At 51.8% G+C, this 18663-nt stretch overlaps 1 protein-coding gene across 2 annotated transcripts in view; it reads right to left on the bottom strand.

Annotated features, from left to right (window-relative positions):
* Window positions 1-18663, bottom strand: part of pwp1 (PWP1 homolog, endonuclein) — a 91025-nt gene that overhangs the window by 56140 nt on the left and 16222 nt on the right. For both annotated transcript variants that reach the window (XM_059978602.1, XM_059978603.1), the window contains 2 exons: window positions 13568-13689; window positions 11213-11280 (listed from right to left, as the gene is read on the bottom strand). In XM_059978602.1, the coding sequence (XP_059834585.1) occupies window positions 11213-11280; window positions 13568-13689 (190 nt within the window). The remainder of the gene's footprint in view (window positions 1-11212; window positions 11281-13567; window positions 13690-18663) is intronic.

Genomic DNA, 18663 nt, shown 5'->3' with positions numbered 1-18663 from the left:
CATCACATCCCTGACACCCCTCACTTCCCCAATGACACCACCCCATCCGACACCTCTCACTTCACCGACACCACCCCATCCGACATCTCTCACTTCCCCAATGACTCCACCCCATCCGACACCTCTCACTTCCCCAATGACACCATCCCATCCCCGACACCCTTCACTTCCCCAATGAAACCACCCCATCCCTGACACCTCTCACTTCCCCAATGACACCATCCCATCCGACACCTCTCATTTCCCCAATGACACCATCCCATCCGACACCTCTCACTTCACCAATGACACCATCCCATCCCTGACACCTCTCACTTCCCCAATGACACCATCCCATCCGACACCTCTCATTTCCCCAATGACACCATCCCATCCCTGACACCCCTCACTTCCCCAATGACACCATCCCATCCGACATCTCTCACTTCTCCAATGACACCACTCCATTCGACATCTCTCTTCCCCAATGACACCATCCCAACCGACATCTCTCACCAATGACACCATCCCATCCCTGACACCTCTCACTTCACCTATGACACCACTCCATCCGACACCTCTCACTTCCCCAATGACACCACCCCATCCGACATCTCTCACTTCTCCAATGACACGACCCCAGCCGACACCTCTCACTTCCCCAATGACACCACCCCATCCGACATCTCTCACTTCTTCAATGACACCACCCCATCCGACACCTCTCACTTCCCCAATGACACCACCCCATCCGACATCTCTCACTCTCCAATGACACCACCCCATCCGACAGCTCTCACTTCCCCAATGACACCATCCCATCCGACATCTCTTACTTCTCCAATGACACCACTCCATCCGACATCTCTCACTTCTCCAATGACACCACCCCATCCGACACCTCTCACTTCCCCAATGACACCACCCCATCCGACACCCCTCACTTCACCAATGACACCATCCCATCCAACATCTCTTACTTCTCCAATGACACCACCCCATCCGACATCTCTTACTTCTCCAATGACACCACCCCATCCGACATCTCTTACTTCTCCAATGACACCACCCCATCCGACATCTCTCACTTCTCCAATGACACCACCCCATCCGACACCTCTCACTTCCCCAATGACACCACCCCATCCAACACCCCTCACTTCACCAATGACACCATCCCATCCAACATCTCTTACTTCTCCAATGACACCACCCCATCCGACATCTCTTACTTCTCCAATGACACCACCCCATCCGACATCTCTTACTTCTCCAATGACACCACCCCATCCGACATCTCTCACTTCCCCAATGACACCACCACATCCCTGACACCTCTCACTTCCCCAATGACACCACCACATCCCTGACACCTCTCATTCTCCAATGATACCATCCCATCCCTGACACCCCTCACATCCCCAATGACACCACCCCATCCCTGACATCTCTCACTTCCCCAATGACAACATCCCATCCGACACCTCTCACTTCCCCAATGACACCACCACATCCCTGACATCTCTCACTTCACCAGTGACACCACCCCATCCGACATCTCTCACTTCTCCAATGACACCATCCCATCCCTGACACTCCTCACTTCCCCAATGACACCATCCCATCCCTGACACCTCACTTCTCCAATGACACCACCCCATCCGACACCTCTCACTTCCCCAATGACACCATCCCATCCCTGACACCCCTCACTTCCCCAATGACACCATCCCATCCGACACCTGTCACTTCCCCAATGACACCATCCCATCCGACATCTCTCACTTTCCCAATGACACCATCCCATCCCTGACACCCCTCACTTCCCCAATGACACCACCCCATCCGACACCTCTCACTTCAATGACACCACCCCATCCGACATCTCTCACTTCCCCAATGACACCACCCGATCCGACATCTCTCACTTCCCCAATGACACCATCCCATCCCTGACACCTCTCAATTCCCCAATGACACCATCCCAACCGACACCTCTCACTTCCCCAATGACACCATCCCATCGCTGACAACCTCTCACTTCCCCAATGACACCACCCCATCCCTGACACCTCTCACTTCTCCAATGACACCACCCCATCCGACATCTCACTTCTCCAATGACACCATCCCATCCCTGACACCTCTCACTTCCCCAATGACACCATCCCATCCGACATCTCACTTCCCCAATGACACCATCCCATCCGACATCTCACTTCCCCAATGACACCATCCCATCCGACATCTCACTTCTCCAATGACACCATCCCATCCCTGACACCTCTCACTTCCCCAATGACACCACCCCATCCGATACCTCTCACTTCACCGACACCACCCCATCCGACACCTCTCACTTCACCAATGACACCACCCCATCCGACACCTCTCACTTCAACAATGACACCATCCCATCCGACACCTCTCACTTCACTGACACCACCCCATCCGACACCTCTCACTTCACCAATGACACCATCCCATCCCTGACACCTCTCACTTCCCCAATGACAACATCCCATCCGACACCTCTCACTTCACCAATGACACCATCTCATCCGACACCTCTCACTTCACCGACACCACCCCATCCGACACCTCTCACTTCCCCAATGACACCACCCCATCCCTGACACCTCTCACTTCTCCAATGACACCACCCCATCCGACATCTCACTTCTCCAATGACACCATCCCATCCCTGACACCCTTCACTTCACTAATGACACCATCCCATCCCTGACACCTCTCACTTCTCCAATGACACCACCCCATGCCTGACACCCCTCACTTCTCCATTGACAACATCCCATCTGACACCTCTCACTTCCCCAATGACACCATCCCATTCCTGACACCTCTCACTTCACCAACACCACCCCATCCAACATCTCTCACTTCACCGACACCACCCCATCCGAAACCTCTCACTTCCCCAATGACACCATCCCATCCGACACCTCTCACTTCCCCAATGACACCATCACATCCCTGACACCCCTCACTTCCCCAATGACACCACCCCATCCGACACCTCTCACTTCACCGACACCACCCCATCCGACATCTCTCACTTCCCCAATGACTCCACCCCATCCGACACCTCTCACTTCCCCAATGACACCATCCCATCCCCGACACCCTTCACTTCCCCAATGACACCACCCCATCCCTGACACCTCTCACTTCCCCAATGACACCATCCCATCCGACACCTCTCATTTCCCCAATGACACCATCCCATCCGACACCTCTCACTTCACCAATGACACCATCCCATCCCTGACACCTCTCACTTCCCCAATGACACCATCCCATCCGACACCTCTCATTTCCCCAATGACACCATCCCATCCCTGACACCCCTCACTTCCCCAATGACACCATCCCATCCGACATCTCTCACTTCTCCAATGACACCACTCCATTCGACATCTCTCTTCCCCAATGACACCATCCCAACCGACATCTCTCACCAATGACACCATCCCATCCCTGACACCTCTCACTTCACCTATGACACCACTCCATCCGACACCTCTCACTTCCCCAATGACACCACCCCATCCGACATCTCTCACTTCTCCAATGACACGACCCCATCCGACACCTCTCACTTCCCCAATGACACCACCCCATCCGACATCTCTCACTTCTTCAATGACACCACCCCATTCGACACCTCTCACTTCCCCAATGACACCACCCCATCCGACATCTCTCACTCTCCAATGACACCACCCCATCCGACAGCTCTCACTTCCCCAATGACACCATCCCATCCGACATCTCTTACTTCTCCAATGACACCACTCCATCCGACATCTCTCACTTCTCCAATGACACCACCCCATCCGACACCTCTCACTTCCCCAATGACACCACCCCATCCGACACCCCTCACTTCACCAATGACACCATCCCATCCAACATCTCTTACTTCTCCAATGACACCACCCCATCCGACATCTCTTACTTCTCCAATGACACCACCCCATCCGACATCTCTTACTTCTCCAATGACACCACCCCATCCGACATCTCTCACTTCCCCAATGACACCACCACATCCCTGACACCTCTCACTTCCCCAATGACACCACCACATCCCTGACACCTCTCATTCTCCAATGACACCATCCCATCCCTGACACCCCTCACATCCCCAATGACACCACCCCATCCCTGACATCTCTCACTTCCCCAATGACAACATCCCATCCGACACCTCTCACTTCCCCAATGACACCACCATATCCCTGACATCTCTCACTTCACCAGTGACACCACCCCATCCGACACCTCTCACTTCTCCAATGACAACATCCCATCCCAGACACCTCTCACTTCTCCAATGACACCACCCCATCCAACATCTCTCACTTCTCCAATGACACCATCCCATCCCTGACACCCCTCTCTTCTCCAATGACACCACCCCATCCGACATCTCTTACTTCACCATGACACCACCCCATCCGACATCTCACTTCACCAATGACACCATCCCATCCCTGACACCCCTCACTTCCCCAATGACACCATCCCATCCCTGACACCTCACTTCTCCAATGACACCACCCCATCCGACACCTCTCACTTCCCCAATGACACCATCCCATCCCTGACACCCCTCACTTCCCCAATGACACCATCCCATCCGACACCTCTCACTTCCCCAATGACACCATCCCATCCGACATCTCTCACTTTCCCAATGACACCATCCCATCCCTGACACGCCTCACTTCCCCAATGACACCACCCCATCCGACACCTCTCACTTCTCCAATGACACCACCCCATCCGACATCTCTCACTTCCCCAATGACACCACCCCATCCGACATCTCTCACTTCCCCAATGACACCATCCCATCCGACACCTCTCACTTCCCCAATGACACCACCACAGCCCTGACATCTCTCACTTCACCAGTGACACCACCCCATCCGACACCTCTCACTTCCCCAATGACACCATCCCATCCGACATCTCTTACTTCTCCAATGACACCATCCCATCCCTGACACCTCTCACTTCCCCAATGACACCATCCCATCCGACACCTCTCATTTCCCCAATGACACCATCCCATCCCTGAGACCTCTCACTTCTCCAATGACACCACCCCATCCGACATCTCTTACTTCACCATGACACCACCCCATCCGACATCTCACTTCTCCAATGACACCATCCCATCCCTGACACCCCTCACTTCCCCAATGACACCATCCCATCCCTGACACCTCACTTCTCCAATGACACCACCCCATCCGACACCTCTCACTTCCCCAATGACACCATCCCATCCCTGACACCCCTCACTTCCCCAATGACACCATCCCATCCCTGACACCTCTCTCTTCCCCAATGACACCATCCCATCCGACATCTCTCACTTTCCCATTGACACCATCCCATCCGACATCTCTTACTTCTCAAATGACACCACCCCATCCGACATCTCTCACTTCACCAATGACACCATCCCATCCCTGACACCCCTCTCTTCTCCAATGACACCACCCCATCCGACATCTCTTACTTCACCATGACACCACCCCATCCGACATCTCACTTCTCCAATGACACCATCCCATCCCTGACACCTCTCACTTCCCCAATGACACCATCCCATCCCTGACACCTCACTTCTCCAATGACACCACCCCATCCGACACCTCTCACTTCCCCAATGACACCATCCCATCCCTGACACCCCTCACTTCCCCAATGACACCATCCCATCCCTGACACCTCTCTCTTCCCCAATGACACCATCCCATCCGACATCTCTCACTTTCCCATTGACACTATCCCATCCGACATCTCTTACTTCTCAAATGACACCACCCCATTCGACATCTCTCTTCCCCAATGACACCATCCCATCCGACACCTCTCACTTCACCTATGACACCACTCCATCCGACACCTCTCACTTCCCCAATGACACCACCCCATCCGACATCTCTCACTTCTCCAATGACACGACCCCATCCGACACCTCTCACTTCCCCAATGACACCACCCCATCCGACATCTCTCACTTCTCCAATGACACCACCCCATCCGACACCTCTCACTTCCCCAATGACACCACCCCATCCGACATCTCTCACTCTCCAATGACACCACCCCATCCGACACCTCTCACTTCCCCAATGACACCATCCCATCCGACATCTCTTACTTCTCCAATGACACCACCCATCCGACATCTCTCACTTCACCAATGACACCACTCCATCCGACATCTCTCACTTCTCCAATGACAACATCCCATCCCAGACACCTCTCACTTCTCCAATGACACCACCCCATCCAACATCTCTCACTTCTCCAATGACACCATCCCATCCCTGACACCCCTCTCTTCTCCAATGACACCACCCCATCCGACATCTCTTACTTCACCATGACACCACCCCATCCGACATCTCACTTCTCCAATGACACCATCCCATACCTGACACCCCTCACTTCCCCAATGACACCATCCCATCCCTGACAACTCACTTCTCCAATGACACCACCCCATCCGACACCTCTCACTTCCCCAGTGACACCATCCCATCCCTGACACCCCTCACTTCCCCAATGACACCATCCCATCCAACACCTCTCACTTCCCCAATGACACCATCCCATCCGACATCTCTCACTTCCCCAATGACACCACCCCATCCGACATCTCTCACTTCACCAATGACACCACCCCATCCGACATCTCTCACTTCCCCAATGACTCCATCCCATCCGACATCTCTCACTTCCCCAATGACACCACCCCATCCGACACCTCTCACTTCCCCAATGACTCCATCCCATCCCTGACACCTCTCACTTCTCCAATGACACCATCCCAACCGACATCTTTCACTTCCCCAATGACACCACCCCATCCGACATCTCTCACTTCTCCAATGACACCACCCCATCCGACATCTCTCACTTCTCCAATGGCACCACCCCATCCGACACCTCTCACTTCTCCAATGACACCACCCCATCCGACACCCCTCACTTCACCAATGACACCACCCCATCCGACACCTCTCACTTCCCCAATGACACCACCCCATCCAACATCTCTCACTTCCCCAATGACACCATCCCATCCGACATCTCTCACTTCACCGACACCACCCCATCCGACACCCCTCACTTCACCAATGACACCATCCCATCCCTGACACCCCTCACTTCCCCAATGACACCATCCCATCAGACATCTCACTTCTCCAATGACACCATCCCATCCGACATCTCACTTCCCCAATGACACCACCCCATCCGACACCTCTCACTTCACCGACACCACCCCATCCGACACCTCCCACTTCACCAATGACACCATCCCATCCCTGACACCTCTCACTTCCCCAATGATACCACCCCATCCCTGACACCCCTCACTTCTCCAATGACACCATCCCATCCAACACCTCTTACTTCTCCAATGACACCATCCCATCCCTGACACCCCTCACTTCCACAATGACACCACCCCATCCGACACCTCTCACTTCTCGAATGACACCACCCCATCCGACATCTCTCACTTCCGCAATGACACCACCCCATCCCTGACACCCCTCACTTCTCCAATGACACCACCCCATCCCTGACAACTCTCACTTCTCCAATGACACCACCCCATCCGACATCGCACTTCTCCAATGACACCATCCCATCCCTGACACCTCTCTCTTCCCCAATGACACCATCCCATCCGACATCTCTCACTTTCCCAATGACACCATCCCATCCGACATCTCTTACTTCTCAAATGACACCACCCCATCCGACATCTCTCACTTCTCCAATGACACCACCCCATTCGACATCTCTCTTCCCCAATGACACCATCCCATCCGACATCTCTCACCAATGACACCATCCCATCCCTGACACCTCTCACTTCACCTATGACACCACTCCATCCGACACCTCTCACTTCCCCAATGACACCACCCCATCCGACATCTCTCACTTCTCCAATGACACGACCCCATCCGACACCTCTCACTTCCCCAATGACACCACCCCATCCGACATCTCTCACTTCTTCAATGACACCACCCCATCCGACACCTCTCACTTCCCCAATGACACCACCCCATCCGACATCTCTCACTCTCCAATGACACCACCCCATCCGACACCTCTCACTTCCCCAATGACACCATCCCATCCGACATCTCTTACTTCTCCAATGACACCACTCCATCCGACATCTCTCACTTCTCCAATGACACCACCCCATCCGACACCTCTCACTTCCCCAATGACACCACCCCATCCGACACCCCTCACTTCACCAATGACACCATCCCATCCAACATCTCTTACTTCTCCAATGACACCACCCCATCCGACATCTCTTACTTCTCCAATGACACCACCCCATCCGACATCTCTTACTTGTCCAATGACACCACCCCATCCGACATCTCTCACTTCCCCAATGACACCACCACATCCCTGACACCTCTCACTTCCCCAATGACACCACCACATACCTGACACCTCTCATTCTCCAATGACACCATCCCATCCCTGACACCCCTCACATCCCCAATGACACCACCCCATCCCTGACATCTCTCACTTCCCCAATGACAACATCCCATCCGACACCTCTCACTTCCCCAATGACACCACCATATCCCTGACATCTCTCACTTCACCAGTGACACCACCCCATCCGACACCTCTGACTTCTCCAATGACAACATCCCATCCCAGACACCTCTCACTTCTCCAATGACACCACCCCATCCAACATCTCTCACTTCTCCAATGACACCATCCCATCCCTGACACCCCTCTCTTCTCCAATGACACCACCCCATCCGACATCTCTTACTTCACCATGACACCACCCCATCCGACATCTCACTTCTCCAATGACACCATCCCATCCCTGACACCCCTCACTTCCCCAATGACACCATCCCATCCCTGACACCTCACTTCTCCAATGACACCACCCCATCCGACACCTCTCACTTCCCCAATGACACCATCCCATCCCTGACACCCCTCACTTCCCCAATGACACCATCCCATCCGACATCTCTCACTTTCCCAATGACACCATCCCATCCCTGAAACGCCTCACTTCCCCAATGACACCACCCCATCCGACACCTCTCACTTCCCCAATGACACCATCCCATCCCTGACACCCCTCACTTCCCCAATGACACCACCCCATCCGACATCTCTCACTTCCCCAATGACACCACCCCATCCGACATCTCTCACTTCCCCAATGACACCATCCCATCCCTGACACCTCTCAATTCCCCAATGACACCATCCCATCCGACATCTCTCACTTTCCCAATGACACCATCCCATCCGACATCTCTCACTTTCCCAATGACACCATCCCATCCCTGACACCCCTCACTTCCCCAATGACACCATCCCATCCGACACCTCTCACTTCACCAATGACACCATCCCATCCGACACCTCTCACTTCACCAATGACTCCATCCCATCCCTGACACCTCTCACTTTCCCAATGACACCATCCCGTCCCTGACCCCTCACTTCTCCAATGACACCACCCCATCCGACACCTCTCACTTCACCAGTGACACCATCCCATCCCTGACACCCCTCACTTCCCCAATGACACCATCCCATCCGACATCTCACTTCTCCAATGACACCATCCCATCCCTGACACCCCTCACTTCCCCAATGACAACATCCCATCCGACATCTCTTACTTCACCAATGACACCACCCCATCCGACATCTCTCACTTCACCAATGACACCACCCCATCCGACATCTCTTACTTCACCAATGACACCACCCCATCCGACATCTCTCACTTCACCAATGACACCACCCCATCCGACATCTCACTTCTCCAATGACACCATCCCATCCCTGACACCCCTCACTTCCCCAATGACACCATCCCATCCGACATCTCTCACTTCCCCAATGACACCATCCCATCCCTGACACCCCTCTCTTCCCCAATGACACCACCCCATCCGACACCTCTCACTTCCCTAATGACACCACCGCATCCCTGACACCTCTCACTTCCCCCATGACACCACCCCATCCCTGATACCCCTCACTTCTCCAATGACACCACCCCATCCCTGACACCCCTCACTTCTCCAATGACACCATCCCATCCCTGACACCCCTCACTTCCCCAATGACACCATCCCATCCCTGACACCCCTCACTTCTCCAATGACACCACCCCATCCGACATCTCACTTCTCCAATGACACCATCCCATCCCTGACACCCCTCACTTCTCCAATGACACCACCCCATCCGACACCTCTCACTTCACCAATGACACCACCCCATCCAACACCTCTCACTTCTCCAATGACACCATCCCATCCCTGACACCTCTCACTTTCCCAATGACACCATCCCATCCCTGACACCCCTCACTTCCCCAATGACACCATCCCATCCGACATCTTACTTCACCAATGACACCACCCCATCCGACATCTCTCACTTCACCAATGACACCACCCCATCCGACATCTCTCACTTCTCCAATGACACCACCCCATCTGACACCTCTCACTTCACCAGTGACACCATCCCATCCCTGACACCCCTCACTTCACCAATGACACCACCCCATCCAACATCTCACTTCCCTAATGACACCACCCCATCCCTGACACCTCTCACTTCCCCCATGACACCACCCGATCCCTGACACCCCTCACTTCTCCAATGACACCACCCCATCCCTGACACCTCACTTCTCCAATGACACCACCCCATCCCTGACACCCCTCACTTCTCCAATGACACCATCCCATCCCTGACACCCCTCACTTCCCCAATGACACCATCCCATCCGACATCTCACTTCTCCAATGACACCATCCCATCCCTGACACCCCTCACTTCCCCAATGACACCATCCCATCCGACATCTCTCACTTCCCCAGTGACACCATCCCATCCCTGACACCCCTCTCTTCCCCAATGACACCACCCCATCCGACACCTCTCACTTCCCTAATGACACCACCCCATCCTTGACACCTCTCACTTCCCCCATGACACCACCCCATCCCTGACACCCCTCACTTCTCCAATGACACCATCCCATCCCTGACATCTCTCACTTCACCAATGAAACCATGTCACCTATGAGGACAACCCCTTCTCCATAATACCCTGAAAGCAGGAATGTGCCTGTTACCTGATGTGTCTGTTCCAGGAAAGATCGAGAACTGCATCAGAGTGTCCCTCCGTTCTCGACTCTGCTCCCTGAAATAATACACAAGCATTGATGAGAACTGCGCAATGGATGGTCACAGGCCCGCCTGTGAAAGGAGGACTGACAAACTGCATCCTGTAAAAACCCAGAATTACAGAAACACCAAAAAGAAGCTGCAAATGCCCCATCCCTGGGAAAGGAAGGATGGGGTGATGTCATTGGGAAACCGTATGAAGTTGTGTGGTGAAAACCGAAGACTCACGGCCAATCAACCTTCTACTGACCATGGACAGAGGACTCTGGTGAGTTTCTATCAGTGACCTATGCCCCAATGGAGAAGTTAGGATCAGGAAGTGTGACCTCCCTCTTGACTATCGGACTTCTCACAGAGGCAGGACAGGGCAGAGGCCTGCCCCGCTTCCTGTGTGGATGAATGAACAGTTAGTTCACCTGTTGGTAGAGCAGTAAATGAGACAGATAGCTGGGGTAAGGATTCACCGAGAGACCACAAACTGTATGCGAGAGACATCAGGGTCAGTCCCTAGGCCACTGTTCTCAGCAGCACATACATTCCTTCCCAGACCACTGGATATCCTACCTTGTCAAAAAATACACTCAAAAACCTCTATAGATGTACCATGGAAAGCAGTCTGACAGGCTGCATCACTGTCTGGTATTGGGAGGGGGGGGGGGGGGTGGTGAGGAGCCAGGCGCTACTGCACAGGACCCAAAGAGGCTGTAAATTGAGTCAGCTCCATCTTGGGTACTGCCCTACTAAGTATCTATGACACCTTCAAGAAGCGGTGTCTCAGAAAGGCAGCGTTATTTACCAACGGTGAGGGAATGGTGGCAGTCGTAACACTTGGCACAAAAGGCAAGGTTTAGACCCAGGTTTAGAACGGAGTCAACATTTCAGTCATTCCCTGCCTTCAACCCTTCTTCCCTACAAGCAAATTTATGCTGAAAAACAAAATGCTGCCAAGCAAACAACCCTCACCACTTTATTCAAACAGGTGTCCTCTCCTGCTGCCCGCAGTTCTAAGAGTTCCCTAAGTCTTCCTTCACTCCTTGCTGTGCTTCATATGATCCGGACACCACAACAGCCACTCATCTCCCGAAGCAAACACACCTGCCACTGTTGGTGAGTACTGTGCACCCTAGTATGTTAACTTTCTATGATTTATTACGTTGAATATCACCTTAAATTGATAAAATATAATATGTTGCCTTGAGGTACTGCTTTTGTGTTGTATTAGTATGACAATGTGAATAAATTATAGATAAAACGTATTTCGGAAGCCCCATTTAAATAATTATTTAGGAAGCTCCATTTAAATAATTATTCACACTATGTGTCGACTGCAAGGAACGTATCCCCTGAAATATAACAAGGATAGGGTGTATTAGCTCACTGGATATCCTACCATATGTCTACTGACCATGGTATTACCTCACTGGACATATGACCGTATATATACTGACCATGGTATCAGCTCACCAGACATCCTACTGTTTCTACTGTCTATGGGCAAATTAGTCTGCATCAGGCGTACATCACAGTGCGTAGCATTAGTTGTAGGGTGTCTACTCGAATACTCAAGACTGCACCACTGGTTCTGAGTGGGGGAGTGGCCTGGTGAGGGACCAGGGGAGGGTTTGGCCAGGGGTGGGGAAGGAGGGTAAGGCAAGCTGTTGGTGGGATATGGAACAGGCTGTTGTTGAGGGTGGTGAGGAGGGCTGGGATAGGCTTTTCTGGTGTAGGTTGGAACCAGGGTGCAAAAGGCTGTGGGCAGGATGGAACTGGGAGGTGGAACAAGCTGTTGCTGGGGATGGAGGAAGAGTCTGAAGACTCTGGGCCTGTGCTCACCAGAAACCTATCAAATGTTGAAAGGTCTCAATAGAGTATATGTGGAGAGGATGTTTCCTGTAGTGGGGAAGTCGAAGACTAGAGGGCACAGCTTCAGAATTGAGTGATGAGCTTTTAAAACGAGAGATGACGAGGAATTTCTTCAGCTATAGGGTGATGAATCTGTGGAATTCATTGCAACAGATGGCTGTGGAGGCCAATCATTGGGTATATTTAAAGCAGAGGTTGACAGATTAGTCAGGGTGTCAAAGGTCACAAAGAGAAGGTAGGAAATTGGGATTGAGAGGGATAATCAAATTACATAGCAGATGATGGGCTGAATAACCTAATTCTGCTTTTACGTCATATTGTCTAAAAAAATGGTGGACACTGGGTCAGATTACTGGGGGTGGGGTTGGGCAGTGGAGTGATTGCCTTCCCCCCCAACAGGTTCTAAAATGAGAACCCCTACACCACTGGCTTCACAGTACCTTCCGCCCTTTCTTCTTTGATGCTTCATTTCCAAGGCTGAAGATGGGCTCCAGGCAGTCAACCACATCCAGGTCCCATACATCAATCACCGGCTTCATGCTTCCCACTGCAGCATAGTTCCCTACAAGGAGAGCACACTGTTAGAGAGCAATCCCACCCCCTCCCCAGCATGGCATACCGTCAGGCAGAGAGCACCCCCCAACCCCTCCCCAGCATGGCATACTGTCAGGCAGAGAGCACCCCCCCCATGGCATACCGTCAGGCAGAGAGCACCCACCAACCCCTCCCCTGTGGCATACTGTCAGGTTAGGGTTAGGGATGGACTGAGAGAACACTGGCAGAGAGCCCCTCCATAAGCCTACCATTAGACTAAGGACTGAGAGTATACCACCAGGGAGCGTGCCGTCAGATGGAGAGCACATGGCCAGGGAGCGCACCGTCAGATGGAGAGCACATGGCCAGGGAGCGTGCCGTCAGATGGAGAGCACATGGCCAGGGAGCGTGCCGTCAGGTGGAGAGCACATGGCCAGGGAGCGTGCCGTCAGATGGAGAGCACATGGCCAGGGAGCGTGCCGTCAGGTGGAGAGCACATGGCCAGGGAGCGTGCCGTCAGGTGGAGAGCACATGGCCAGGGAGCGTGCCATCAGGTGGAGCACATGGCCAGGGAGCGTGCCGTCAGGTGGAGAGCACATGGCCAGGGAGCGCGCTGTCAGATGCAGAGCACATGGCCAGGGAGTGCACCGTCAGGTGGAGAGCACATGGCCAGGGAGCGCGCCGTCAGATGGAGAGCACATGGCCAGGGAGCGTGCCGTCAGGTGGAGAGCACATGGCCAGGGAGCGTGCCGTCAGGTGGAGCACATGGCCAGGGAGCGTGCCGTCAGATGGAGAGCACATGGCCAGGGAACGTGCCGTCAGGTGGAGAGCACATGGCCAGGGAGCGTGCCGTCAGGTGGAGAGCACATGGCCAGGGAACGTGCCGTCAGATGGAGCACATGGCCAGGGAGCGTTTCGTCAGATGGAGCACATGGCCAGGGAGCGTTTCGTCAGATGGAGCACATGGCCAGGGAGCGTGCCGTCAGATCAGATAGAGAGCACATGGCCAGGGAGCGTGCCGTCAGATCAGACAGAGAGCACATGGCCAGGGAGCGTGCCGTCAGGTGGAGAGCACATGGCCAGGGAGCGTGCCGTCAGGTGGAGAGCACATGGCCAGGGAGCGTGCCATCAGATGGACAGCACATGGCCAGAGAGCGTGCCGTCAGGTGGAGTACATGGCCAGGGAGCGTGCCATCAGATGGAGAGCACATGGCCAGGGAACGTGCCGTCAGATGGAGAGCACATGGCCAGGGTGCGTGCCGTCAGGTGGAGAGCACATGGCCAGGGTGCGTGCCGTCAGATAGAGAGCACATGGCCAGGGAGCGTGCCGTCAGATGGAGAGCACATGGCCAGGGAGCGTGCCGTCAGGTGGAGAGCACATGGCCAGGGAGCGTGCCGTCAGGTGGAGCACATGGCCAGGGAGCGTGCCGTCAGATGGAGAGCACATGGCCAGGGAACGTGCCGTCAGGTGGAGAGCACATGGCCAGGGAGCGTGCCGTCAGGTGGAGAGCACATGGCCAGGGAGCGTGCCGTCAGGTGGAGAGCACATGGCCAGGGAGCGTGCCGTCAGGTGGAGAGCACATGGCCAGGGAGCGTGCCGTCAGGTGGAGAGCACATGGCCAGGGAGCGTGCCGTCAGATGGAGAGCACATGGCCAGGGAGCGTGCCGTCTGGTGGAGAGCACATGGCCAGGGAGCGTGCCGTCAGGTGGAGAGCACATGGCCAGGGAGCGTGCCGTCAGGTGGAGAGCACATGGCCAGGGAGCGTGCCGTCAGATGGAGAGCACATGGCCAGGGAGCGTGCCGTCAGGTGGAGAGCACATGGCCAGGGAGCGTGCCGTCAGGTGGAGAGCACATGGCCAGGGTGTGTGCCGTCAGGTGGAGAGCACATGGCCAGGGAGCGTGCCGTCAGATAGAGAGCACATGGCCAGGGAGCGTGCCGTCAGATGGAGCACATGGCCAGGGAGCGTGCCGTCAGGTGGAGCACATGGCCAGGGAACGTGCCGTCAGGTGGAGAGCACATGGCCAGGGAGCGTGCCGTCAGGTGGAGAGCACATGGCCAGGGAGCGTGCCGTCAGGTGGAGAGCACATGGCCAGGGAGCGCGCCGTCAGGTGGAGAGCACATGGCCAGGGAGCGTGCCGTCAGGTGGAGAGCACATGGCCAGTGTGTGTGCCGTCAGGTGGAGAGCACATGGCCAGAGAGCGTGCCGTCAGGTGGAGAGCACATGGCCAGGGTGTGTGCCGTCAGATGGAGAGCCATGGCCAGGGAGCGTGCCGTCAGTTCTTACAAATAATTACAGATCTTCCTTTTTTCAATTATCTCGTGGTACGAGACAAGGTTGTCCCTTAAGTCCTTTATTGTTTAATATTGCATTAGAACCTTTAGCCATTGCTATTCGTGAATCTCCTAATATTTTTGGTATCACCCGTAATGAGAAATTATACAAGTTATCACTCTATGCTGATGACTTGTTGTTATATATTTCTGATCCTGACAGGTCTATTCCCGCTATTTTATCCTTGTTGGCTCAATTTGCTAGTTTTTCTGGTTACAAACTAAACTTGGATAAGAGTGATTTATTTCCTTTAAACGCGCAAACTTTATTGAATGAAAGGACACCATTTAAAGTTGTTGATAACTTTATCTATTTAGGTATAAAAATTACTAAGAAATATAAAGATTTATTTACATTGAATTTTCTACCTATGCTTTATCAAATTCAACAACTTACTACAAGATGGTCTCCCTTATCCTTTTCATTAGTTGGTCGGATTAATGCTATTAAAATGATGATTCTACCGAAATTTTTATATTTATTTCAAGCTTTACCAATTTTTATTCCTAAATCTTTTTTTGATAACATTGATTCAAAAATTTCTTCATTTGTGTGGCAAAATAAAAATCCTAGGTTAAGTAAAAGGCAATTACAAAAATCTAAAAAAGATGGTGGTTTAGCTCTACCTAACCTTAGATTTTACTATTGGATGAATAATATTCGTAACTTAATTTATTGGAAATCAGATTTGGATTCACCATTGTGCCCACAGTGGGTAAATTTAGAATGCAATGAGGTACAGGGATATTCTCAATTCTCCGTTCTGGGTTCTTCTCTTTCTGCCGATTTAGTTAAATTCAATAAACAGATATCCAACCCTGTTGTCAAACATACATTATGAATTAGGTTTCAATTTCGTAAATTTTTTACTCTGAAAAACTTTGTTCTTGATAGCCCTATTTTACTTAATTTTTTTTTCAAACCTTCTTTGACAGATCAAGCCTTTAAGCATATGGAAAAGGAAAGGTATAAAATGTTTTCATGATCTTTTCTTTGAAGGTAGTTTGATGTCTTTCGACCAACTTTCCAACAAATTTGAGTTACCTAAATCTAACTTTTTTAGATATTTACAAATTAGAAATTTTTACATAAAATTCTACCATCCTTCCTCAATTCAACTTCAATGGACTTTTTAGGTATGATTTTTACCTTAAATCCCTATCAAAAGGGATTAGTGGCTTTTATTTATAATATGATTATGAAGATACAACCAGAAATATCAGGTAGAATTAAACAAGAATGGGAAAAAGAACTTCAATATAATATATCAATAGAAAAATGGGAAAAAATTTTACAAATGGTTAATTCTTCTTCTATATGTGCTAAACATGCTTTAATACAATTTAAAATTATACATAGAGCTCATATGTCTAAAGATAAGCTTGCTCGATTCTATTCTCATATTAACCCTCAATGTGACAGATGTCATTCAGATGTGGCTTCATTGACCCACATGTTTTGGTCATGTCCCGCTTTACATAACTATTGGAAGGACATATTTGCTACCATTTCCTCAGTTTGGAATATCGATTTACAACCTCATTTTATTACTGCAATTTTTGGTATACCAAATGAGGATGATAATCAGTTTTCCCCTTCAATTAGACGAATGATTGCTTTTGTAACATTAATGGCCAGAAGGTCTATATTACAAAATTGGAAAGAAGTAAATCCTCCTACCACGTTCCAGTGGCTCTGGTTGAAAAAGAAAGATGGAGAGCACATGGCCAGGGAGCGTGCCGTCAGGTGGAGAGCACATGGCCAGGGAGCGTGCCACACACATGCCAGGGAGCATGCCGTCAGATGGAGAGCATGCCGTCAGCGAGTGTGGTGCCGCCAACACAGTCGTGAAACATAGGTCCATCAAACCATCAGAGGGGGAGAACAAAGAATCTGCTTGAGTGATCACTGGGTCTAATGCGGATACATCAGGAAACCTCATCAACACGTAATGATGGCTGGCATGTGGAATTGAGATCCCTTTCCCAGGATCAACTGGTACAAAAAGGTCATGGATTTGAGGTAGTGAGTTAGGTACGGAAGCAGAACATTCTAGAACATTGCACTGTGGGCACAGAAACAGATAGTGCTTGGAGATGATGAGTTTCAATAGGAAGGAGATCTGTGGAACTGGACAACAGACATTCTCTGCCATTCCATCATGGCTGACTTATTATCCCTCTCAACCATATTCTCCTGCCTTCTCCCCATTCTTACTAATCAGTAACCTATCAACCTGCTCTTTAAATATCCCAGTGACTTGGACTCCATAGCAGCCTGTGCAATTAATTCCACAGATTCATCTCCTGCTGGTTAAATAAATCCCTCCTCATCTCTGTTTAAAAGGGATGTCCTTCTGTTCTGAGGGTGTGTCTTCTGGTCCTAAACTCCCCCACTACAGGAAACATCCTCTCCATGTCCACTCTATGTGGGCCTTTCAATATTCGATAGATTTCAATGAGGTCCCCCCCTCTAAACTCCAGCAATTAAGATAAGGGAAGTTATTGGAAGAGAGTGAGATATATTCCTCAGACAGAATAGGTTAGGATATTTAGGATGAATACAAGAGTGAAATGTGGGCGCTGCAGTAGCATAGCAGCTACCGTGACACTACTACAGCTTGGGGCGTTCTGGAGTAAATTCCAGCACTGTTCTACAAGATGTTTCT

This window comes from Hypanus sabinus, chromosome 8 (genome assembly GCF_030144855.1).
Source record: "Hypanus sabinus isolate sHypSab1 chromosome 8, sHypSab1.hap1, whole genome shotgun sequence".
Taxonomy (NCBI): Eukaryota; Metazoa; Chordata; class Chondrichthyes; order Myliobatiformes; family Dasyatidae; genus Hypanus; species Hypanus sabinus.
Note: the sequence above shows the minus strand (reverse complement) of the source record. Positions and strands in the feature narration are given on the sequence as shown.